The sequence below is a fragment of the Coturnix japonica genome, chromosome 22 (genome assembly GCF_054131305.1).
Source record: "Coturnix japonica strain WE chromosome 22, WE-NBRP24, whole genome shotgun sequence".
NCBI lineage: Eukaryota > Metazoa > Chordata > Aves > Galliformes > Phasianidae > Coturnix > Coturnix japonica.
The window spans coordinates 7,304,030-7,327,630 of NC_140684.1; the positions used below are offsets into that span (position 1 = coordinate 7,304,030).

A 23,601-nucleotide genomic window follows, 5' to 3' on the forward strand; every position below is an offset into this window, starting at 1 on the left:
AGCCAGCTGCGCCTGAAGGCTAAAAATAACCGTGGGGACGGGTTCATAAGGCCCTACAGCCGCTCCACACCATCAACCCCGCACACCATGGCCGAGCGCCGCGTGCCCTTCACCTTCCTCAGCAGCCCCAGCTGGGAGCCCTTCCGTGACTGGTACCATGGCAGCCGCCTCTTCGACCAGTCCTTTGGGATGCCCCACATCCCCGAGGACTGGTACAAGTGGCCCAGCGGCAGCGCATGGCCCGGATACTTCCGTCTGCTGCCCAGTGAGAGCGCCTTGCTGCCAGCCCCTGGGTCGCCCTATGGCCGCGCATTGAGCCGGCAGCTGAGCAGCGGCATCTCCGAGATCAGGCAGAGCGCCGACAGCTGGAAGGTCACCCTGGATGTCAACCACTTTGCACCTGAAGAGCTGGTGGTGAAGACCAAGGATAACATCGTGGAGATCACCGGTGGGTCTGAGGGGTGGGGTGATGGGGGTATGGGGAGGGTGTGGGGGATGTGGGGTGGTTGAGGGGATGTATTTGTGGTGGGGGAATGAGGAGAATATGGAGCATGGTGGGAAAGGGAAGGAGAAAGAAAGAAAGAGTGAGGGAAAGGTGAAAGGGAAAAGGGAGAAGGGGAAGAAGGAAAAGGAAAAAGGGAAATAGGGATGGAAAAGGAAAGGGAAAGAAAAGGAAGGAAATGGGAGGAGAAAGGGGAAAGGGGAAGGAAAAAGGGAAATAGGGAAGGAAGGGAAAGGAAAAAGAATGGGAGAGAAAAGGAAAAGGGAAAGGGAGAGGAGAGGAAAAGGGGGAAAAAGGGAAAGGTAAGGGGAAGAGAGAAAAGGGGAGAAAAAAAAGATATAACAAATGATAAGCAAACAGAGAAGGAATAGGGTTACAAGTGCATTCCAGGGATGACTCATGATGTACACAGTGTGCTGGCTACAGTCCCCAGCCCCACACTGCTATTGTGTGCAGCCCACGGTAGGAATGTGATGTGTGCCCCATAGGGACAGAGGTGTCAGTGCCATGGGGCAGAGCCAGGCCCCACAGCACCCTGAGCATCCCTGTGTGCTGGGGAGGGGGCTCAGCAAGGGATGCTGTGAGGAAACACAGACCCCATGGCCCAGGGCCAGCAGTGTGCCCTGCCCAACAGGGAGCTGAAACAAAGGCGTTGGAGATGGGTTGGGTCCACCATCACCGTCTGTTTCCTACCCTTAAATTTAAGGGGTGTTCCTGTAGGGATCCAGGTGTCTCTCGTCATTCAAGGCTGCATGCAGGGCAAGCAGAACTGCCCTCAACCCAGTGCTGATGGGGCAGGGAAAGGCAAACCCCAAGTGCGGAGACCCAATGGGTTTAACCTTTTGTGCTTTACTCTTTCCAGGCAAGCACGAGGAGAAACAGGATGAGCACGGCTTCATCTCCAGGTGCTTCACCCGCAAATACACGTAAGTACCAGGGTGGGGAGAGTGGGGACATCCAACCTGCCCATCCCCAGCTCACACACACACTGGGGTTGTCATTGGCCTCAATGGGGGACGCATAGAAATTAGGGGATTTTCTGACCTCTCCCCTCTCCCCGCAGTCTCCCTCCTGGTGTGGAAGCCACAGCCGTGCGGTCCTCACTGTCCCCTGATGGGATGCTGACAGTGGAGGCCCCGCTGCCCAAGCCGGCCATCCAGTCATCCGAGATCACCATCCCCGTCACCGTCGAGGCCAAGAAGGAAGAACCAGCCAAGAAGTAGGAGGAGGCCCCGCTGCTGTCCCCAACACACACCCCGCACGCCTGCCCCCAGCTCCCACCCCCTTTGTATTTTTTACTTGGTACTCACCCATCACCCAGTGCCTTGAATAAACTTGGAGGAAAAGAGAAAATTGATGGGAATAAAAGTGATAGAAGAAACCTGCCCCGTGTCTGCTGGCCACATCCTACAGCCTATATGCCAAGTTTCACATCCCACACCCCACATCTGGACATGCCAGGTCTCTAAAGTCATAGGATTATACAATCATGGGTTATCCTGTGTTGGAAGGGACTCATAAAGACCACTGAGTCTGGTTGCACACAGGGCCATGTCCCTGCTTTAACACCCTGGATGTCAGCACTGTGGGTCTCCAGCATCCCAAGGTCAATGTCCTGGTCTTTCATGTCCTGAGAATCTGACATTTTGGGTCTCCAGAGTCCTGGGTCTCAACATTACACTACTCTACATTACTCCATTTGAGGTCACAACATACTGGATCTCCAACATGCTCCCAGGATCCAGGGTCCCCAGATTTCCAGATCTCCCATCTCCCAGATCTCAGCAGCCCATTTCTCCTCCATCCCAGGTCCCTAAACTCCCAGATCTCGTCACTTTCAGTCTCAATATCTCATCATTCCTCCTCTCCAAAGCTCTGAGTGTCACCACCCCAGCTCTCAACATCCCATATATCCAACCTGCCATATATCCCCATCCTGGTGTCAGCACCCCAGGTCTCTACATCCCATAAAACAGCCCCCCAGCCCCTGCAGCTCACAGGGAAGCTTGGGCAGAAGCTCAGGAGGTCAGAGCCCCCCACCCCACCCAGCAGCATGCCCCCATTCCTGATTCCTTCTGGGATGTGCAGCCTCCACCCCACTGTGCCCCCTCCCTTCACCCCATTGGGATGAATTGGATGGATGGGGCTTTGCACATCTCCAACCTTGGCTCAGGAGCTGGGCACAGTGTCATGCTCCCCACACCCCTCCTGTGTCCCCCACACCTCCATGCAAGGTTCAGGGCTGGCCCTACATGGCCAGGCTACCAGCGGCCGCGTTCCTGCTCCTACAAATCCCCCTAATCCCCCCTGAGTCATCCCGGAGGCAGGCAGTGACCGGGGAGGAATCCTACAGCCATAGGGCTCCTCTGTCAGCCCAGCCCCCCCAGAGCACTGGGACATCCCCCCCCCAGGGTATGCGTGTGACATTATGGGATGGGTGGCCAAGGCAACCAGAGTGATGGAGATGGTTGCCATAGCGAGAGCAGCACCAGCCCTGGGGATCAGCAACGAGCATCTTGTCTTCCTGCATAGGTGGGGAACAAATACACGTCACCCAGTGCAGCACAGCACCTGGGGGTGGCACCGTGTGCTGTCCCAGCCCCAAGCACCATTATCACCACGGCAGCACTGTGCCATGCCCCAGGGCTGGGCACAGGTGGGGAGGCAGCAGCACAACCCCACTGTGTGTGAGTCAATACCCACTTTGGGTGTATGGTTTCTAAGGGAGGGGATTATTTTTACAGGGTGAGTCAGAGCACACCGTGCTGAGTGGAAAAAGCTGCCAGGAGGCAGGGACAGAGCATGGCCATGAACCAGGCACAGACTGTCCCCATGGGTTCCTCAGCCCTGGTCACACATCAGTCAAACCCTGGGCCAGGGGAAAGGACAGCACAAGGTCCCCAAGGCCAAGGGTGGGAAGGGGACAGTAATGGTTGGGGATGCCAACAGTTGGGAAGGTGATACCAGCATTGGTTGGGAAGGGACACCAAGCATTGGGAAGGGGATGTCAGTGTGGGGTGGGAAGAAGTGGATGCCAACAGCTGGGAAGGGACATCAGGAGGTCCCCAAGACCAAGGGTGGGAATGGGATGCCAAGGTTGGGGACAACAGGAGGTCCCCAAGACTAAGGGAGGGAAAGGGACACCACCAATGGTTGGGGATGCCAACAACTGGGAAGGGGATACCAGCATTGGTTGGGAAGGAATGGGACACCGAGTACTGGGGACACCTACATGGGTTAGGAAGAAGTGGATGCCAATGGATGGGAAGGGATGTCAGGAAGTCCCCAAGGCCAAGGGTATGAATGGGAAGTCAAGGTTGAGGACACCAGGAGGTCCCCAAGGCCAAGGGTGGGAAGGGGAAAACAATGTTTGGGGATGCCTGTGTTGACTGGGAAGGATGGGATCACCAACTGTTGGGGAGGCCAATGTGGTTATTAGGGACACCAACATGGGTTGGGATGAGGTGGATGGCAATGGTTGGGATGAGGTGGATGGCAATGGTTGGGATGAGGTGGATGGCAATGGATGGGATGAGGTGGATGGCAATGGATGGGATGAAGTGGATGGCAATGGTTGGGATGAGGTGGATGGCAATGGTTGGGATGAGGTGGATGGCAATGGTTGGGATGAGGTGGATGGCAATGGATGGGATGAGGTGGATGGCAATGGATGGGATGAAGTGGATGGCAATGGTTGGGATGAGGTGGATGGCAATGGTTGGGATGAGGTGGATGGCAATGGTTGGGATGAGGTGGATGGCAATGGTTGGGATGAGGTGGATGGCAATGGATGGGATGAGGTGGATGTCAAACCACCCCCAGCCCCCAGGAAGTGCAAAGACGCAACAGAATGAAGCAGCGCTGACATCAGATCTGTAAGTTTATTTTGCTCAATGTACGACGGCTACATAATGACTCACATTCATGATATTCCATCACTGAGGAAAACTGCTAAGAATGGTCCGTGTGTGAAATAATTCCTTACAGAAACACGGAGTTGGAAAAATAATCACTGATTAGACCTTAAAAATAGTTCACTGCATAACATGACAAAAAGCACAAACAAAGGCTCATTCAAAGAACACAGTCATTGTTCTCCTACACTGTAATAGTTATAATTTCACCATGACGAACACCAGACATTAAGATTAAGCTAACACTGGTGTTTTCTTTTGCTTTTTTTTTTTTTTTTTTTTTCATTTTTAATTATTTTTGGCTTTTTTTTGTGTTTTTTTAAATGTTTTTTTTTTTTATTCCTTTTTAAAAACAAAATCATATATCATTGCATGTCACTATAGCAACATCCATAACAGATCAGTTTCGTTACGATCACTATTTGGTAGAGCAAACTTGAACCCCCAAAAGAAAAATAAATTAAAAAAAAAAAAAACAAAAAACAACAAAAAAAAAAAACTTTAAAAAAATCGTTTTGTTTTTGAAGACTATTTTTTTTTGTCATAGGAATACATAACATCTACAGTATAAGTTAATAAATTTCAAGCTACTGTATAGAAATACGACACTAGCATGCACAATATTGTATCAATAGAGTAATGGAGCAGTAATCATTTCACTGGAGACAGTATCATAGGCAAGTGCATTTCTTAGAAAATGAAAGAAACCATTCAAGCTGCTTAAAAATCAACCCCTGGCCCCACTCCCCTTCGAGCCCTCTCGTGCCACCTCTCCTGTATAAGTTTCCTAAAGCAGCCATGAGCCAAAGCTGGAAAGGAAAAACAAAGTGAAACGAAAAAGAACCCAACAGGTTTTGTAATTCCAGTAAATCGCTTCCAAATTATACAGCCGGGACAACACCGCTCACTGAACACCAAGGGGAAAAACCAAAGGGAGGGAAGGAGCCTACACAGATCCTCCAGTCCATGGCGTTTTGGGCACGGCGCTATGAAGGCACCCTAAGGAGCATATGGGGCCCGTGGCATCGCCGTACCGCTCTGCTCCCATCCCTCACCCGCTGCGGGATGGGGAAAGCACACAGCTCTGGGCCGGAAGCTCCGTGGGGCAGCAGTGAACTTCCAACAGTTAAGTAACAAAATCCACTCAAAAAATGGGGTAAATATCACCTGCTAAGCAACTCAGATGGCCCTCTCCCACCCCCCGCCCGGATAAGAGATTTGGAAAAGGTTTTTGTTAAGAAGAGAACTAAGTTCCTGGGCTCCCGATGCTTGATAGAAATGTCTATGATTGTAGCTCTTCCCTTGAGGATTTCTCTACCAAATTAGTTTCTAAGCTCCTGAAGTTCACTCATTACACCACAAGCTTCCCCAGGAGAAAGAAATCGCACCTGGCTTCCCTGGTGACCGACAAGGGAGCCCGGGTGCCTGAGATCTGCTGACAAACCTCATGGTACAGTGGGAGAAAGTCAGGCAGAGTGAAATGGCAGTGCAATCCCTGAGGAAGCAGCTGTGGCACCTTAAATCAGGATGGTCTTTGAAATACCAAACACAGTACATGACATACAGACCTGAATTCTCTTTTTTATTATTATTATTATTTATTATCTTTTTTTTTTCTTTTTTTTCTTTTTTTTTTTCCTTTTTTTTTCAGTGGCATTTTTAAGTTTAAACACTTCCCCCTTTTCCTAATTAAGTTCTTAAACCTTTTGCTGTGGACTAAAATAGTTTAAACAGCCGCTAGCCAAGCACCTGTTAAGCTGTTGACCGAAAACTAGAGCAGCTTTGATGTTCCTGGGGCAGGCAGTCTTCTTGCCTTGGGAGACACAGAATAGCTAAAAGCCAGTCCACAGGCGAGGACTGATCAGGAAGGCAAGCCAAAAGAACCAGCAAAAGAAAACAGACAATCAAAGGCTTGATGTCATATGGCTGTAATGTAGAAATACTGTAAACTGCAATTTAGTGTTAATACTGTAAGCTACCCTAATATCTTTTCACACACGCACAAAAAAAAGATCAAATGGCCTAAATCCCAGGGCTTTACGAGCCCCAAACTCTTGGGTCATTTTCTTAATTATAATTATGATTCCTTTTCAGTGTGGGGATTTGAAGCGAGGCCCTGACAGGCAGAGCTCCGGTACGGACACACGGCACGTGAACTGAGGAAACAAACGCACAAAGCCTTACTGGAACCACAGAACTTCCTTTTGTGTTGCTTTTCTTAAAAACGAGGGCCATTCCGTTCCATGTTAATTCATCTTAAAACCCTTTTATTTCTAGCAATAAAGTTAAATTAAAGACAGCTCCACTTGTATTAATAATCTACAGAACAGTCCATATGCCAGTGAGGCTGCTATTCCATAACCAGCACAGCCAGCCTGACTTTCCACTAGTGGTGTTTTGGCAAAAATGTCAAAGAGGCAATCAAAGACAGGTTGTGGGGGCCTCCCAGGGAAGGTGTCCCCTCCCGTTCCCTCCCCCACCCCTGACCCCCCCCACTTGTGGGAAAAAAATAAAGACTGCAGTAGTTAGCATCAGCGTGCGGCTGCCAGTCCATCTGGGGGTCTAATTGTTGCCTTCTCCGCCGTCGTCGTCTTGCTGATCGCTTGTCCAGAGCGTTAGGTTGTCACGGAGGAGCTGCATGATGAGCGTTGAGTCCTTGTAGGAGTCCTCGTTGAGGGTGTCCAGCTCGGCGATGGCGTCGTCGAACGCCGTCTTGGCCAGGTGGCAGGCCTGCTCCGGAGCGTTCTGGATCTCGTAGTAGAAAACGGAGTAGTTGAGCGCCAGGCCGAGCCGGATGGGGTGGGTCGGCTGCATGTGCTCCTTGCTGATCTCATGGGCCTCGCTGTAGGCCTTCTCCGAAGACTCCACCACGGTTGCCCTCTTCTCCCCAGTGGCCACCTCGGCCAGGTAGCGGTAATAGTCCCCTTTCATCTTCAGGTAGAAGACTTTGCTCTCGTACTGCGTCTCGCTGCAGTTCTTGATCAGGTAGTTGTCCAGCAGGCTCAGCACGTCCTGGCACACGGCTTCCAACTCCTTCTCAATCTTCTCACGGTAGGCCCGAACCATTTCGATCTTCTTCTCATTGCCATCAGCGGAGGTCTTCTGCTCGATGCTGCTGATGACTCGCCAGGACGAGCGTCGTGCCCCCACAACGTTCTTGTAGGCGACGGACAGGAGGTTCCTCTCTTCATTGGACAGAGGCTCGTTCAGTTCTGTCACCTGTACCAAGAGAGGAAGAGAGAAAAAGGGGCTCAGGTTAACCACGGGGTCATTGTTTCCCATCACAACTCAGCATTGCAGTGCTCCAGGTAGGAGTGGGAGAACGGAGCCGGCCCAAACCCCAGCATCATAAAGGTTGGAAAAGGCCTCTCTGACCATCTAAGTCCCATTGGAGCCATGGGTTGATGGTTGGACTTGACTATCATAGAGCCTGGGATCTGTTCAAGGTATCCTCCATCTTAGAAATATCAGTGTTTTCTAGAATGAGAGAAATCCCAGAGGAAATGGGTGCATTTCACCTGAGGGAAGATGCTGATGAGAGGAAGCACTGAGATGGGTGGTGATGTTCTAGAGTTACAAGCTAGCTGAATGGATTAACAAGACGGAAAATTCAGCTACGGCGTGTTCAGCTTTTCCATTTCCCATGAGCATTATACATTCTTTTGAGATGCCAAAAGAATACGTTAGATGTTAAAATTACAGCTGCCTAAGGCATCTACGGAGATAAGGATTTGAAAGCTCACGTGGCAAGAGCATGTTCTTCCCACATGGGATTTCCTTCATTGACAATAAGAGTCTTAATGCACCGTATCGCTTCCCCCTGCCTCACACAACGCAGCACAGAGCAGCCGAGATGACGGAGCCATAGAATCAAAGCTCACAGACCCCAAGTCCAACCCAGCCCACCATGCCATGACCACATCCCTCAGTGCCACATTTCATGGTTCTTGAATACTTCCATGGACAGGGACTCTACCAACACACCACTACTCCTTTGGAAAAGAATCTGTTCCCAAAATCCAGCTGTTTTTGCCACACTGGAGGGATGCCAACCAAATAGAACCTACGAGACCCCTGCGGGACCCTTCCAACCCAGGCAGACACTCCTGTGAGGATGAGGTCATGGTTTGTACATGAAAGGCTTCTGCAAATACTGAGTCATCCACAGCAGCGCTGACAAAGTTTGCTCTAGGCCTAGATAACCGTGGTTATGACGGTGACCAGGAAGCAGAGGGATCCGGCTGGGAGGGGAGACTGACTCAGCCCAGAATCTCATTTAGGCACTGGAACAACACACACACCGTCACTGAGTGAGCAGGGAAAGGAGCACTGGGTTAGTGAGGGCACAGCCCTCATGACTGTAGAGATACTGTAACTGAAAGCCCTCTTTCAAAGCTCCCCAAGCACAGTTATGGTGCCCCACAGCTCATAGGTTGACCATTCTTGGAGATGGGGACAAGATCCTGATCCAAGTGGCCCCACTCTGGTAAGTGAGTTGGGACTGGGGACATCCAGAAGTCCCAACCCAACACGTTCTCTTGCAACCAGAAATCCAGACAGTCCAACGCTGACTGCTACACCACAAGAGACGTGGCAGTTCAGTAGAAACATTAAGGTTGGAAAAGGCCTCTAAGACAATCTAGTCTAACCCCAACCCAGTCCCACCATGCCTGCTAACCATGGCCATCCATGCCACATCTCCATGGCTCTTGAGCACCTCCACAACCTCCAGTAGAGCTTCTGTCTTGACTAGTTATAGGGCTGACTCTCAGCAAGATGTTCCCTGCCCAACTACACCAGTTTCAAGCATGGGCCGGGCAGGTGAATCTTAAATAAGCCCACAGCCACGTCTGCAGATATTCATCACCATAGAAAGCATACTGCAGAATTAGATTTACCTCCTCCCACCAGGAGTCTTGTAGAAAGACAAATTTATTAAAGCTACAGGGAGTTTCATAGGATTATCTTTGCCATAAACATTTTAAATTTGAAGCTATTAAGGATTACAGAAGAAAGTCGCCTGTCAAAATCCTTTCCAAAATAAAAACCAACCAGGCTGACAGATGGAACACACACCTGTGGAGAACACAGAGATTTCTCTAGGGAGCTGGTAGGGAAGTTATCAAAGCAGAAAGGGGACCTTGTTAAGCACATAACTCCTTTCTGGGAATTAAGCACGTAACTGGGAGCAGCACCAGGCTTCCTGCAAGATGCAGCACTGCAGTGATGCACTGAAAAGATACCTTTGGTGTTTTACTGCCCTGGATGGCAGCACGCAGAGCAGCCTTGCACTGCAAGTCCCAGTAAGCACCAAGCTTTATTTCCCTGCGCATCTACAGGGTTGGGCTCCCTACAGCAACACAGCTAATGCAGCAGTTCCCTCTGGACAAAGCCGACGGGAAGTTTAGGGTTTCTGCTGCTTAAGTCTGGAGATTTATAGACCTGCAAAGCCCTCTGCTTAGCAGCAGAGCTCTCAGCAGGCAGCACAAGCCCAGAGAAGGTTCTCCCAGCTTCTCTGCTGCAGCTGTGAGCTGTGACTCAGCGCTACGCTCCAGCCCTGGCAGGCTCCCCACATGCTCAAGTGTCACGTTGCAGCCAGGGGAAGGCTCAGCTTTATATGGAAAAGCCAATACACAAACCTTCACCTACCCCTAAAGTCGAGGTCTGAGCTCTCTGAAAGCTGTCCTCGGAGCCTTCCTTCCAGAAGCATCCTAATTAGTGGGTTTCTTTGGGACCCACAGGGAACGTTTGCTCATGGGCTTATTCCAGGGCTCCATTCTGCACTTCACCCCTCACTTAAGTAGGTAGGAGCGATCAGTTCTGAGCAACACAGACCCTTCAGACACAGAGGTGCAGCATAGATGCTCATGGAATTTAGCTTTACCCACTTATCCTCACACATGTGGATTTTCACTGATATCTGATGACTAAGTGCCCACCTTTGTGGCTGCAACCTAGTTTTGATGTCTTATCTTAAAGCATGCAGCTGAAGAGAACCAGGCATTCCTCCCTGGGGAGCACCATCAGCATCCAACAGCTTCATCCATGTCACAATCCACAGCACTACTCTTCTGATTGCACAGAAGAGACCTCGAGCCTCTGAAGACACCAGACATCTACAAAGACTACAGCTGAGAACCCCCAGTTGGCTGCAGCACGCCTCACCTTGCACAGAACTATAAGCAAAGAACAGTTTCTCCTTGAATGCCCAAGAGCTGTCCCAGCGTGCTGTTGGAAAGATGCCTTTCTCAAGCTCTGTCCTACTTCAACACGTGGTAGGCGTGTGTTAAACCAGATCTAAATCAAGAATCTTACCAGACTTCACAGGTTCAGGTCCTCACCCATTTTCCAGCCTCCTCTCTGACGTTATACTTCTAAAATGGAAGCTGTGCCATAAGGGTTTCTCTCTCCTTCTGACCTCCTCCACTGTCCCCAGTGCTCATTTTGAGTGTGTTTTAGGGAACTCTACGCCACAGATCAGCCCCTTCCCCTACCCTGGACAAAACCAGAAACGCACACACAGTCTGTGGGCAGAAGTTAGTTCCCCTCTGCTGCCCCATTCAACTCTTTCAGTATGAATAATGGCATCCTGGTTCCCATTTTGAAGCTCGCAGTGTTTGCTTCCATCACAAGATGAGGAAAAAGCTGAAGGCACACGGAGGCACGACAGACAGTTCTGCCATTAAGCTCCAAAGTGCCCAGGGTGCATTAAGGGGCAGCATCTGGAAAGTCAAACTACTTATTACTCATAGCATAACTGGATCTCAGATGCTACCAAGGGACTCCAGACACTGATTAGGATCTCTGCATGCTCCTCCAGTTAACAGGAGCTTTCATCAGGCCCTGCAGCCCTTATTATTTAAGGCGACTTTGAACCACCTGAGACAAAGTCTGCAAATTGAGAGGTATATGAAAACCAAGAGCTCATTTATTTATTGGCCTCTGCAGCTCAACAACTACTTAAGCCAAGTGAATTTCATCACACAGTACACGAGTCTGACTGTCCTCAGAGCCTGCAGATCTACTTCTACTTGCTTGAGTGGATTTAAGTGAGACAAAAAAACCAAGTTTCAGGAATGTAGATCACTCCTACCCTTAAGTTTTTGCATGCAAAAGGTCATAAGGGAACTGTGGTGAGAAAGCCAGCGACAGAACTCTGCGCAGTCCCCATTCTGCATATAACAGTGCTTCGTTACAGTTCCTTATCTGCAGAGCTGCAGTTCCAATGTCTGGTCTAACGGCTCAGTTTTCCCCACTGCAGAACACCTGGGTGCCAAAGATTTGCCTCTCTGGTTCTTCTGCAGCTTTCCAGATAGGGCAGGCACAAGGGAGCATATCCCTCTGCTCTCTGTACATGGCCTCCAGGTACAGCATTGGGCCCTCACCCTGGTTCCTGTTGGCCTTACAGAAAGGCAAGCTTTTGAACCAGGTGAGAAGTTGCCACAGGACAGCTCATGGCTGCCACTAGCTGCCTCACACCTATTAGAAACTCTAGGGAAAACCATCCATCTCTGTTACCTAACATCCTCCTACTAGCAGATGGAGAAAGCAGCAAGTCAAGCCACATCAGCTGAGCATTCAGAACTGGCAGTCTGGGTGCATCACGCTGTCTCTGACAGATGGGATACCAGCACCTTTGCCTGCTAACTACAAAAGGAACAGAAGGACGTTAAGTTATCCCTTCCCCAAGACATGACAGGCTGGCAACAACATCTGCCCTCTTATGCATCTCTGCAGGTAGCTCTGCAGCAGCCCAGGATCACCACCCTGCTCCATGGCTCTCCTGCCTCCCATTACCCAGGTTGCTCACCTTCTACATGAGCTCTGCTAAGGACCAATACAGCAGCATGACACTGCCATGGCAGCTAAGATAAAGTCTTGCAGCACGCCATAAGTTTTAATAGCTCATCTTTTGCAAGTGAAGCCAATTCAGTGTTTCTAAAGGCTGCACAAAGGATCTTCTCCAAGTGCCAACTGAACAGCTCTCGATGGCAGAGCAATAAAATCAAGCCAATGCTGGAGGTACCCTGGTGCACAAGCGGGGACAAGCTAGATAAACAAACTGAGCTCCATGGCAGGGAGGGCGTGTGATGCTGCTTGGGAGCATTAGCTGCTTAAAGACTTACCTCACAGCTTCTATGAGCACTAATCGGGCTCAGCTCCAGCTCCACTGCTGGGAAGCAAGCAACCTGCCACCAGATCACTGCATCCCACCCAGAGCTTCAGGTGCCACAGCAACGTGAGATGTTTGACCCTTATACGGGGTCCAAAAGGGGACAGTGTTGTGCTGTACCCACAAACTACTCACGTATGCAGAGAGGACAGTCACTGTGCTATGGGCAAGTGTCTCCTTCCTGCTCACATGGTCTCCTCCTGCAGAGCCAAGTGCTGCAGCTGGCAGGCTGCTGCTCCAGCACCATGAAATGGGAGAAGGTGACACCAGGCAGAGTGCTCCCTGCAGCCAGTGCATACGGCTTTTAACTGCTTCATTTCATTTCACCTAAATGCTATGGGGAAGTCTGCTCATTGCACATCAAGGGGGGGGGGAGGGAAGCAAGCAAGAAAAAAAAGCAAACAAGATTTTTTTGCGCTAGGTCTTTCTATCTGCAACGTGTTCTACCAGATTAAGCAAGAGACTTTGCAGAACGCCCAGGTGGACTCCAGCACGCCAGCTCCACCATAGGTTTCATTTCCGCAACGGTGAGTAAGGTGATTATCCCTCCAGATGTACTTTGCCCTCCCCTGCTTCAGGGATTTCAGGCTTGATCTTCCACACCTCTAGCAAAGATAATGTTATTTCTTGAATGAACTTGAAGAAAAGCAATTCAAGCTTTTGCCCCGGCAGCTTCCTGGAGCACAGTTTTGAATAGTTCCCCTTATGAGGTGGGTCACTTCACTTATCCCAGTCTGGCCGTGGATTTCACCACCACCACTGGGCTCCAGCCACCTCCTCCAGCCCTATGAGGATGCCTGAGGGGCTCTGAGCTCAGCTCACGGCAGGTGGCACAGCCAAGCACAAGAAGCCACAAGGAAATGAAGAATTCATTCCACGTAACGAAGCCCGACAGCATCAACAGACAAAGCTCCGACGAGTTCCCAAGCTGGGTGTAAATCAAAGCCTGTTAATCCTCCCCAAGTCCTCATTCACTGCCGCATACTGAGCATTAGCCTTTTTACAAGTGCAGATCTCCTGCAGCAGTTTTCAAGCATAGCTGTTAGCACGCTGCACAGCAACAGCTTCTCCAGCTACTATTAATAAACCTGATGCTGCAGAGAAGCACAACTGTCCAAACAAGACGTCCATCAGCAAGCTGGTTCACTCTTTGGCTGAGCCTTCTCACCAGCATTTCCCTCCAGCCGTGCTGAATCCACCTTAAAGAGGAATCAGCAGCACCCTGACACGCCAAGAAGCTTTGCCCGAGACGTAAGCAAAGACACGTCCCAAGCAAGCCAACTCATCCAGCAAGATCAGAAGGAATTTGCAAACAATTAAGGAATGCTTTGTACTTTGAGTCCTCGCAGACGTGCGTATGTCCAAGCGCAGCCGCCTCCAGTGCCCATAGGCTGGCTCCATGCAACATCTCCTTTAGCGAAGAAAAACATTAAGTCCTCTAATCCCTAATCCGCGGATCACTTTAAGGGAATCTCATGCCATCAGGGATATGTTCTCTGGTTACCCTCCTACTGTCATTAACTAATGCATTGCCCCTGGTCACCGGATAGCCAGTCGCAGGCCAAAACTCAGGTTGTTTAATATCTAACCAAGCATGTGCTGGGTCATCCTTGTGATGTCACTAAAGCTAACCCAGCATAGAAAATAAAAAAAACTCAATACTTCTTATTGACTTCTTTTGTCTTCCTTCGTGCTCTGCAGCTGCTGCAGATCGCTTGCTCCATGCACACTGTGCAGTACTGACCCCAGCACAAGGCCAGCAGCAGTGGGCATGGAGCAGGGCTGGATGGACACACGGCTCAGCCCTGCTGCCTTCCTGCAGCTCCTTGGAGCACAAAGCCCCACAGCAGTGCCAGGACCCCACGTCTCAATGCTGAGATCCTGCATCTTGACAGCCGTGCTCCGGAGGGAGGAGCAGGGCCTCTTGCTTCAAAGAAGAAATGCCTTTAGAGCAGAAGTGGAAGTCTTTTTGTCAGCGTTTTCTGTAGTTTTCAGCTGGGAGGAGGGAGCCTGTTCATTAGCTGAAGCAGACAGGGAGGAACACGTAAGAGAAAGCTGAATTAGCAGCACTGGCTGTGAAGGAGACAATACCACATTACATGAAACACCCTGCTTCTGGGTTTCCATCCTTCCCCTTTTCTACTTGCCCTGGGCTGAGTGCAGGTTATGAAGCCTCCCATGTGCTGCTGAATGGCTCAGCTTGCTGCACACCGCAGGGACAGGAGGTGAGGTGGGTCCCAGGAGGGTCCGACCTGGACACCAGCAGTGCCAGCACTCAGGACAGCCCGGCTGGCTCAAGCAATGCAGTGCTCCACAGGGCTGGGCTCCCAGAAAGCCATTTTATGTCTGCAGGGGAAGGATGAGGAGCCGCAGAGGCACCAGCACAGGCACAGCATTTTATCTCACTACTGCCAGCACGAAGGCACCCACGGCCATTTATCTGCACAACCTCAAGGCGAGATGGAGGTTGCACAGGCTGCAAGACAAACACCGTATCTTCACCAGTACAGCCACCAATTCACAGCCGCTTCCCCTTCATCACCGCAGGCACTACAACTGGTTTCCAGCTATCACCTTCCAGCACAGCAGCCATCGTTAGGAGAAACTGATGAGCTCAACATTTACTGTTTTTAATGGAATTTTTCTCCTTTTTTTTTTTCAGATTGCTGTTTGTCTGCAGTCTCATTAATCTATCAGAAGGGACAGAGGCTTCAGCCGAGGACACACTAGGTTATTTATCATCCCAATCCAAGAGAAAAAGAACTAAAAAAGGGCTGGACAGCAAAAGGAAAAGGTCCCCAACCAGTTAGCACAAAAATGCTCCCTAACAGCATTGCTTCATAAGAAGCCATCTTGTGATGCAGAGCATTAAGGTGCAGAGGAGTGCCTGGAAGCATCAAGGTGCATCAGCTGCACAGAGATGGCTGCAGCCCTGCATCACAGCTCGGTGGTGAAGCAAAAAATGGTGCCTGTATCTCATCAAGGCTGACAGTGAAGAAATGCTTGGGAAGGCAAATGCTGTTGTTCTGTGCTTTGTCCTGCAGTTATTCCGCTGTGTGTTTCTCATTGGCGGTCACCAGTCAGGAGGTGGAGGCGGGCAGAAAAGCATGAGCTCAGACAAAGCCACCTCCCAGGCAGCAGCTGGTTCCTCCAGCATGGGGAAGCAGATAGAAAACCTTGGGGTTTTGTTCTTTCCTTCACTACGTACCACTGCCTACAATCTTTATGCGTTCGTCCCTTTATTTGACATAAAACTGCTTAGAGTGGAAGCTGAAGATCTTTGCTGTGGAGTCCATGTGTCACACTGCCAGCTTTGTTCCTGCCCACAAACCCAGCACAGCCCTACAGCTGCACCATGAGACACGCTGCTCCTTTTATCCTTATGTCAAAGCCAGGAGGGGATCAGTTCCAAACTCTGAGCTGCAGCTAAAAGTACGTATCGATCAAAACGGAAAATGTGATGAGCACATCTCATCTTTCCTGATGACTGTTGGAGTGAAGGTTCAGTCAGTGCTTCATCCCCACCCCACCTGCAGACCCCCAAAATACAGGTAGGCTGGAATGGACCAAGCACAAGGAAGCACCAGTTCTGCAGAGAACTGTCAGAACCATGACAAGGCTCCCACTATGGATCACCTCAATGGATGGGGACTCCCCCACCTCCCTGTGTCACAGCATCTCTGCTCTTTCTGACAATAAATATTTCCTAACATTCAACCTGAACCTCCCCAGGCACAATTTACACCCACTGTGAGCTTAAGCCCAGCCCAGCACTATGGGGGGAGGTAGGAGAGCAGCTTGCTGGTACAACAGGAACACTCAGCTCAGCCAACACCCTGTGTACACCAACACTTTCCTCCATCTCGGATGGAATCACACTGTTTTCAGAACCATCAGGCTGCTCCTGCTCCATTGCCCTGCTTTGAGGCTCTGGAAAGCTGAGTATGAACAGCTAGACCAACCCAGGCAATTAGAACAACTGAAATTTAAGTAATCCAGCAGTAAACGCTAAAGAAGGGAGAGAGCAGAAGATAGAAAAGATGGGGATCCTCAAATTATGGAAAGCAAGAGAAGGTGAGGGAACATGCTCCTCATCACAATGCAGGCCCATGGGTGGTGCAATCCATTACCTGGTGGCAGGAAGCAGGGCAGGCAGGAGCAGAGCGCTGCCTGTACAGCCCTCCCTTGTCTTGCAGGCACCACCCAGGCACTCATGAGGACGAGTAAGGGGATGCCAAATGACATCACTCGGTTCAGATGAGACAAGCCAAGAATAGAGCACTTCAGCTCCAGAGGTCCCTGAGACTTAAATTCAGAAGAAAAAACAAGCAAGACAAGTGCCATCAACCTTCCTGCACTTCTAGGGCTACCACCACACAACAGCCCTGCTGGCCAAGCCCCAAACACCACAGGGCTCTTGGAGAGCACTTTACAGTCTTCATGCACCTATAGTATTTGCAGAGGGCCCTGCAGCTACAATCAGCATCACAGCCTCCATCACTGACTTCTAAGGGCATATTCTGTTCCATCCACACATAGCAGTTGTGCTTGGACAACCCATGGGAGTCCCAAATGGTCATCAATAAAGCTCGGCAACAAAGAAGAGCTTAAAGGGAAGCTTTAAAAGCTTGGGCTGCTGAAGACTGGTCAGTGAGCACAGTTAATGCGTGCAATGCCCTGCTGAACTTGTGCAGGTAGCACCATGCCCTGTGCACAGCCCAACACAACCTCCTGAGATGCTGTTCAACCAAAGCCAACACAGCCCACAGATCACTGCCAGGTCAGAAGAGCAGGACAGCAGGCTGTGATCAGAGCCATCCCTATGACCCCTGCACCCTCCACAAGGGGCACATCCATCCTGCTCCCACCACATGTTCTCTGCAGCATGGCTGAGATTTCTCTGGAAGCACCAGGAAGGAGCACGAAGGAGTTTAAGGACAGCCTTGGTCTGGGTTGCTGCTGGTGCTTAAGCAGCCCCAAAAGAACCTTGCTGAACTGCTTGGGCAGCTCAGGCTGCCACCCATCCAGGCCTCCACACCCAGCAGCTGATGCTCTGCACCCACAGGGCACATCTTGGGTCCCCAGAGCCACACAACCACACGCTCCTCTTGCAGGGGACCTTCAGGTGGGCTGAAGGATTCTGAACACAGCCCCATTATTACACCATACCTGAATGCAACGTGATAATCCTCTCCCTGTTCTTTTTCATTGCCTCCTTTCCTACAGAGGTTACACCATGTACCTTCTGTGCTCACCTACGTGCTGCCCACAATGGAGACAAGAGCCACGGGGGTCCCAGCATAAGGACAGCTAAACTTTTAGCAGAGCCAAAGCCAAAAGGGCTTTAATCAAAGGCGTTATGGGCAGCACCATGCAGAAGGAAGATGGTGGCACTGCTGGCAGCCCATGAGCCAGTGGCATGTTTGGCAGCCAGGCACAGCACTGCCCTGGGGAGCTGCAGGGACTAGGAGCAGCCCAGGCACAGCACAGGGCTGATCTCATCCCTGCATGCAGGGCATGCAAGGGACGTGGTCAAGGTCGCACATGTGCAAGGCCAGCTCACAGCCCAGCAACATCTCCCTCTGATCTCTGGCACTTGTGGCTACCACCTGCAGCTAAAACTTACACAGGAGAAACTACTGTGACCCAGCCCATGGCTGCAGCGAGGAGCATTTGGTGATTGAGCAGACAATGAGAGCCCCAGCAGACTGCTCTCTGTATATAACAGCATCACCAACAGCCGTTCAGCAACAAAGCAGCTAAACAGCACGGCTGGATGCTGTGCAGCGACCTACCAGGTAACCACACACTCAACAATGAGATCAAGCTGCAGCAAAATCGAATTCTAATGCAGGTAATGAGCACACCTGACACAAGGGAAGCAGCTCTGTATTTCTCAGCACCATGCGCAGGAAGCAAGCAGACAGCAAGCTCCTGGTGCAGGGAATGCAGGCATTGAATGCAGGCATTGCCGTGCTGCTCCCAGGAGGACGTGATGCAGCCCTGCTCCTGCATTACCTTGTGTGGATGCAGCCTGCATGCTCTCTGCTACCACCTGGGTGCAATGCAGCTCGCAGCAGCGCATATGACATCACCGTGCGTTGCTACGGAAATGAGTGCGAGGTCACAAGCCTGCTGCACAGCCAGAGCTGGGGGATGGGGAGGATCAGGGATAACCAAGTGTGACATGCCCAGTGCCGTGGGACCGAGCCGGAGTTTGGGCAGCGCTGCACTGAAATGAGGAACAAAGCTCTGTGTCTTTTGTCTGCTGGGGAGGGAGGCGGCGGCGCTCCCGCTGGGAGTCATTTTCTTAGGGCCGAACAACGTGGAGAGCTGATAAGCAGCATTAAAGCCGGTTACTGTTTCACCAGGGCCGGGGAGGACTAAAGGGAAAAAATGCAAATATAATCTGTAACAACAACGTCGGGTTAGATGCAGATCCCTGGATGCAAGCTAAGGAAATTCACAGGGCAGAAATATGGCCACAAACCCCAGTGTTAAATCCGTGGGCATATCCCTGCTGGCTTTGTGCTAATGGCCGCACCATCCATGTGCAATGAGCTGCTCACACAGCAGGCACTGCCTTAAAATGGATAGATGCCGCCATCGGAAAATAGTATAAAATCCATAGGGCAGCAGTGGAATAGCCCGGCTGTTCTCATATGCTATTATCTGGTTTCGATTATCCATATTTCATTTCTTGAAAAGACATCTCCTCCCTCCTCCCCTCTCTGGGGCTGCGATGATTTTTGTCTGCTTGATAAATGCAAGGTTATTGTCAAAATGGTGCAACACAGCCAACAGGGCTGCATCCAGCAGACTGCGACACTCCTAGATCAGCATTCCCTCCTCATCAGCAAGGGAGGACACCCCAGCTCCTCTTAAAGGTTCAGACCTGACTAAGGAGACAAACATAAAGCACAGTTTTCCCCTTTAAAGCACCCCCTCCCTCCCTCCACCCAGTCTAGCCTCTCTGCAATATGACAAATGCAGAATCTTCTGGAATGACTTGATCCTGCCTCCCACGATTGCTTTGTTTGCAAGATCAGATCAGAGATATGGGCTGGTTTTGTTGGTTTTTCTTTTTTTTTCCCCCCTTCTTCTTCTTTTTTACTTCTTACATTGTCAAAATGTCAGCATTGAAGGGGAGCGTTCAGTGTCACAAATCAGATCAGCCTGCTATATGCAGAGTCTTTATTTTAAGAGCGTGAAATGAATACAACATGACTCAATTCATAAATCTCGAAACAAGTGCAGCAAAAAAGATACGGAATAAATCAGAGCCCTGGCAGCTAAAAGCTCAGCTCCATGGGGTCAGGGACACGGCAGCCGCACCGGGGAAGGGATGAGTGGCAGCACAAGGGGCCAATGGGGCAGCAAAGCCCCACAGCCTCACCCCATAGGGCTGGGAGAGGGGGAAGCATGGGCAGTGCTGCACCCCAAGGGTGGCTCCCACAGCAGGACATGGCAAAGGGGGCACGGTGGGGGGCAATGGAATGGGGGTCAGGGGACACGGATTAAGGCAAGGTATAGGAGTTTGTGCACAGCACAATGGGTGGAGTACAGGGTGGGTTTGGGGCAGAGGGGACACAGATGGAGGCTGGGGACAGGGTTTGGGGCAGAGATGACACAAATGGAACATGGCAACGTAGATGGGACAAGGGATGGGGGATTGGGTAAGGGATAAGAGAACACGGATGGGGCACAGCACAGAGCGGGAGAGCAAAGGGATGGGGTGGGGGATGGGAAACACAGACTGGGTTAAGGATGGGGATCAGGGCAAGGGGGTGGGAGATACAAATAGGGCAGAGCCCATAGCGGATGGGGAAGGAAACGGGACACAGATACAGCACAGTATATGATGGAATAGGCAGGGGATGGGGATCATGGAGGGGGGGGCACATAGATGAGGCACAGCGTAGAATGGAGGGGACAGAGAGAGGGGGAAAAGGGGGCAGGGATAAAGGACACATATAGGGCACAGCACGAGGGGCTGAGGATCGGCACAAAGGGACGGAGCGGGGACACGGCGGGGAACGGAGCGTGGGGGGGAAGGGGAACGGCTACTCACGTTCTTCATGGCGGCCGCCATGTCGTCGTAGCGCTCGGCTTGCTCGGCCAGCCGGGCCTTCTGCACCAGCTGCTCGCGGTCCACCATCTTCACGGGGCCGGGAGGGGAAAAGGGCGCGGAGACTGCGGGAGGAGGAGGAGGAGGAGAGAGGAGGAGGAAGGAAGGAGGAGGAAGGAGGAGGCGGCGGCTCCTGGCGCTGCTGTGGCGGTGACGGCGGCGGCGGCGGCGGCTGCACCCGGAGCTGTGCGCGCGCCGCGGGCCACCACAACCCCCCTGCGGCCCCGCCCCGCCCCGCCCTGCGCCGCTCCGCCCCCGCGCGGGGCACGCCGGGATTCGTAGTCCTACTCGTAATATCCCTCCTTGCTCCGCTTCCCCTCTCAGGACTCCATTTCCCAGCGCGCCCCGCGCGGAGATACAGCCCCTCCCGCCGCGCGCCACAAGATGGCCGCCCCTCAGGCCGCCCCCTCAGTCCCGCCGCCCCGCTGCTGATTCACCGCCCGCAGCGCCCTCAGCCCGCACGGCCCAACAGCCCCCACAGCAGCCCCACACCTTCCATAACGCCCATCCAACCTATAAACCAAGCAGAAAGGCCCTTAGGAGGAACACAGCGCTGCCCTGCGTGGAGATATGGCCGCTGCCTGTGGAGATGTGGCCGCCATCCGCACTGACATGGCTGCCATACAGTGTGCGCACCTCAGTGCTGATCCATGGACTGCAGCCTGCCCTCAGTGCTGGGAGCGCTGTGTGAGGGGGTCTGGGAGCTGAAAGAACCCATGGAGCCATTTAGCACATCCATTGCTATGTTGGGTAATGGCACGTCCATCAACATGGATAACATTGGAGTGAATAAGAGAAGCACAGAAGGTGACATCCCTTGTAGTATTTCAGGTAGTTCAGAAACACCATCTGGGCCCACCAGGGCTGCCCACCACCATGGGTCAGGTCTGCAGCCTGGCCCTGGGGCAGCACTGTGTGTATGAAGGCTGGTTTTGCACATGGATCCCCGGGCCTGGTAGAATTGATGCTCCTCACAATTGTGGCTGGCCCTACTGGTCACTGTATCCTGTTGATGGGGCTGTGTGTTTGATCCAGATTGAGACAGTGCTGATGTATTGCTGTCAATGCACCGCAGCGCTCGGTGCTTTTCACAACGTGGATGACATTCTTCCCCACCTCAGGTCAGGATGCGATATCCATCACGCTGTAAATAATGTGGCCATAATATGGAGCTGCAGCATTCCCTGTGCACCATCCCTGTAGGAGAACTCACAGAGACCCAGAGAATGTGGGTCTGTTCTGCAGATGTCCCTGAAAAACCCAATAACCCTCATTCCACCCACAGCTTTAAAATAGCTCTGGAACACTTGGATGTGCCACTTTGTTAATTCCCATGGCCTGGAAGACAAGTCCTCCTCCTCACGTTCTCTTCCCTTCCCTGCTATGTGCTGCAAATGCCTTCTGACACCGCAAGGGAAGGCAGTAAATCCTCTCTGACTCGGAGACTCACTGAGGGCTGCTTCAAATTGTCATCCTGAGCTCAGCCCTGCTGAATGCGGGGTCATAGGGGTGGTGGCATTCATGAATTGGGACTGGCTCTGAGCAGCTGGGGCAGGGCCTGCAGTGATGTAGGATGCCCCATGGGGGCAGGAAGGAAGCGGGGACACAGAGCTTGGGGTCAGAGGGATGGGAAAGAGGTGGGGTGGCTGGGATGGAGGTGGCTGGAGGTACAGGTGAAGGTGAGGATGGAGAGGGAGGATGGAGGAGGAGGATGGAAAATGGAGGTGGAGGACAATGGGGACCCATGGGGACACGGGGTGTAGGAGCAGCCCCAGACCCTGCGGGGATGCAGGGACCCAGCTGGCACACCGGATCCCCGCAGGGCATTAATAATTAAGCAGGCACACGAGGCTCGGATGTCAGCTCTTATTTAAGGAGCCGATATAAATACCTCCCAGACAGCACTTATGGAGCACCTAAAAAAAGCCCTGCCTGTCTCAGTCCCTCCAGAAGCACCCCGAGCTCTGCAGGGCCGCTGGGCAGCACAGGGTGAGCTTCAGCCCCCAGGGCACTGCCTGAGAGGTGGCAGCACCTGGGGACGATCCCCCACCCGTGCCTCAGTTTCCCTTCATCATGCAGACCCACTTTAGTCCTGCCAGGAGGTGTTGCCATCATGCCATGCAGGGCTGCAGTCTGCTCTGGCAGCGTGTCCCCAGAGCCCTGCCATCCCCCTGCTCACACAGGGGCCACCTCTCCTGCAGCACTGCAGATGTCCCCATGCAGTGGGGGGTGGGGGTCCTGTGGGGGTCCCAGAGCTGCCCCATCCCTATTGCTGTAGAGCACAAGGCTGACACATGGAAGAACACAGAGACAGACAGGATCTACCCAGGGTGTAGTTGGACTCCCATCACTCCTACAGCATCCCCCCATGGGCATCACCCCATCCTCACCCCTCTCCTCCCCCCCTGGCCCCTGCATGCTGTGGGCTGGGGCAGGACGGGGCTGTCACATCCGTCCCCATCAGCGGCTGCAGGCGAGCTGCTTGCTGCAGTCTGGCTGTGCAGCTCTGCAGCGTGACTCAGCACAGCCTCACCCTGCACCCGGCCCCCCCGGCCCTACGCCCCACATCATGGGGGGCACACACACCCCATTTTGGTGGTACCCTCCCCATCACCTGCCCCACACCCGGGGGCTGCTCCGTGCCCCACATACCCCCCCTAAGAGCTGCCCTGCTCCCCTTGCTGCAGCTCTCAGCCTCTCGCAGGCTTTAGGAGAAAGGATTTTTTACATGTATTGTTATTTTATTTCCCATTGCGGGGGACAGGAGTGAAAGATGCTGGGGGCACATGGGAAAACATGGGGATTTTTAAAGCACTGGGGGGTTGGTTGCCCAGTTTGGTGTCTGGTGGGAGCAGTGTGTTTCCTCTCTTTCCATGACCCTGTA

The 23,601-nt window shown here is 52.1% G+C and overlaps 2 protein-coding genes across 2 annotated transcripts; one reads left to right on the top strand and one right to left on the bottom strand.

The window, feature by feature from the left end:
- Positions 1–71: 71 nt before the first annotated feature.
- Positions 72–1,883, top strand: HSPB1 (heat shock protein family B (small) member 1). The gene is made up of 3 exons (XM_015881044.3): positions 72–448; positions 1,365–1,428; positions 1,566–1,883. Exons 1-3 carry the CDS (start codon positions 88–90, stop codon positions 1,723–1,725), a joined length of 585 nt encoding a protein of 194 aa, XP_015736530.1. The 5' UTR covers positions 72–87; the 3' UTR covers positions 1,726–1,883.
- A 2,481-nt stretch (positions 1,884–4,364) lies between these two features.
- On the bottom strand, positions 4,365–20,897 carry YWHAG (tyrosine 3-monooxygenase/tryptophan 5-monooxygenase activation protein gamma). The gene is made up of 2 exons (XM_015880962.2): positions 20,661–20,897; positions 4,365–7,635 (listed from the first exon to the last, which is right to left on the bottom strand). Exons 1-2 carry the CDS (start codon positions 20,745–20,747, stop codon positions 6,979–6,981), a joined length of 744 nt encoding a protein of 247 aa, XP_015736448.1. The 5' UTR covers positions 20,748–20,897; the 3' UTR covers positions 4,365–6,978.
- Between the last annotated feature and the right edge of the window lie 2,704 nt (positions 20,898–23,601).

Bases quoted from the DNA above. Each gene is read 5' to 3' on its own strand.
- HSPB1 (XM_015881044.3), top strand. From the start codon at position 88: ATGGCCGAGCGCCGCGTGCCCTTCACCTTCCTCAGCAGCCCCAGCTGG. The intron at 449-1,364 runs GTGGGTCTGAGG...TACTCTTTCCAG, and splicing joins TAACATCGTGGAGATCACCG to GCAAGCACGAGGAGAAACAG. The intron at 1,429-1,565 runs GTAAGTACCAGG...CTCTCCCCGCAG, and splicing joins TGCTTCACCCGCAAATACAC to TCTCCCTCCTGGTGTGGAAG.
- YWHAG (XM_015880962.2), bottom strand. From the start codon at position 20,747: ATGGTGGACCGCGAGCAGCTGGTGCAGAAGGCCCGGCTGGCCGAGCAA. The intron at 7,636-20,660 runs GTGAGTAGCCGT...CTCTTGGTACAG, and splicing joins TGGCGGCCGCCATGAAGAAC to GTGACAGAACTGAACGAGCC.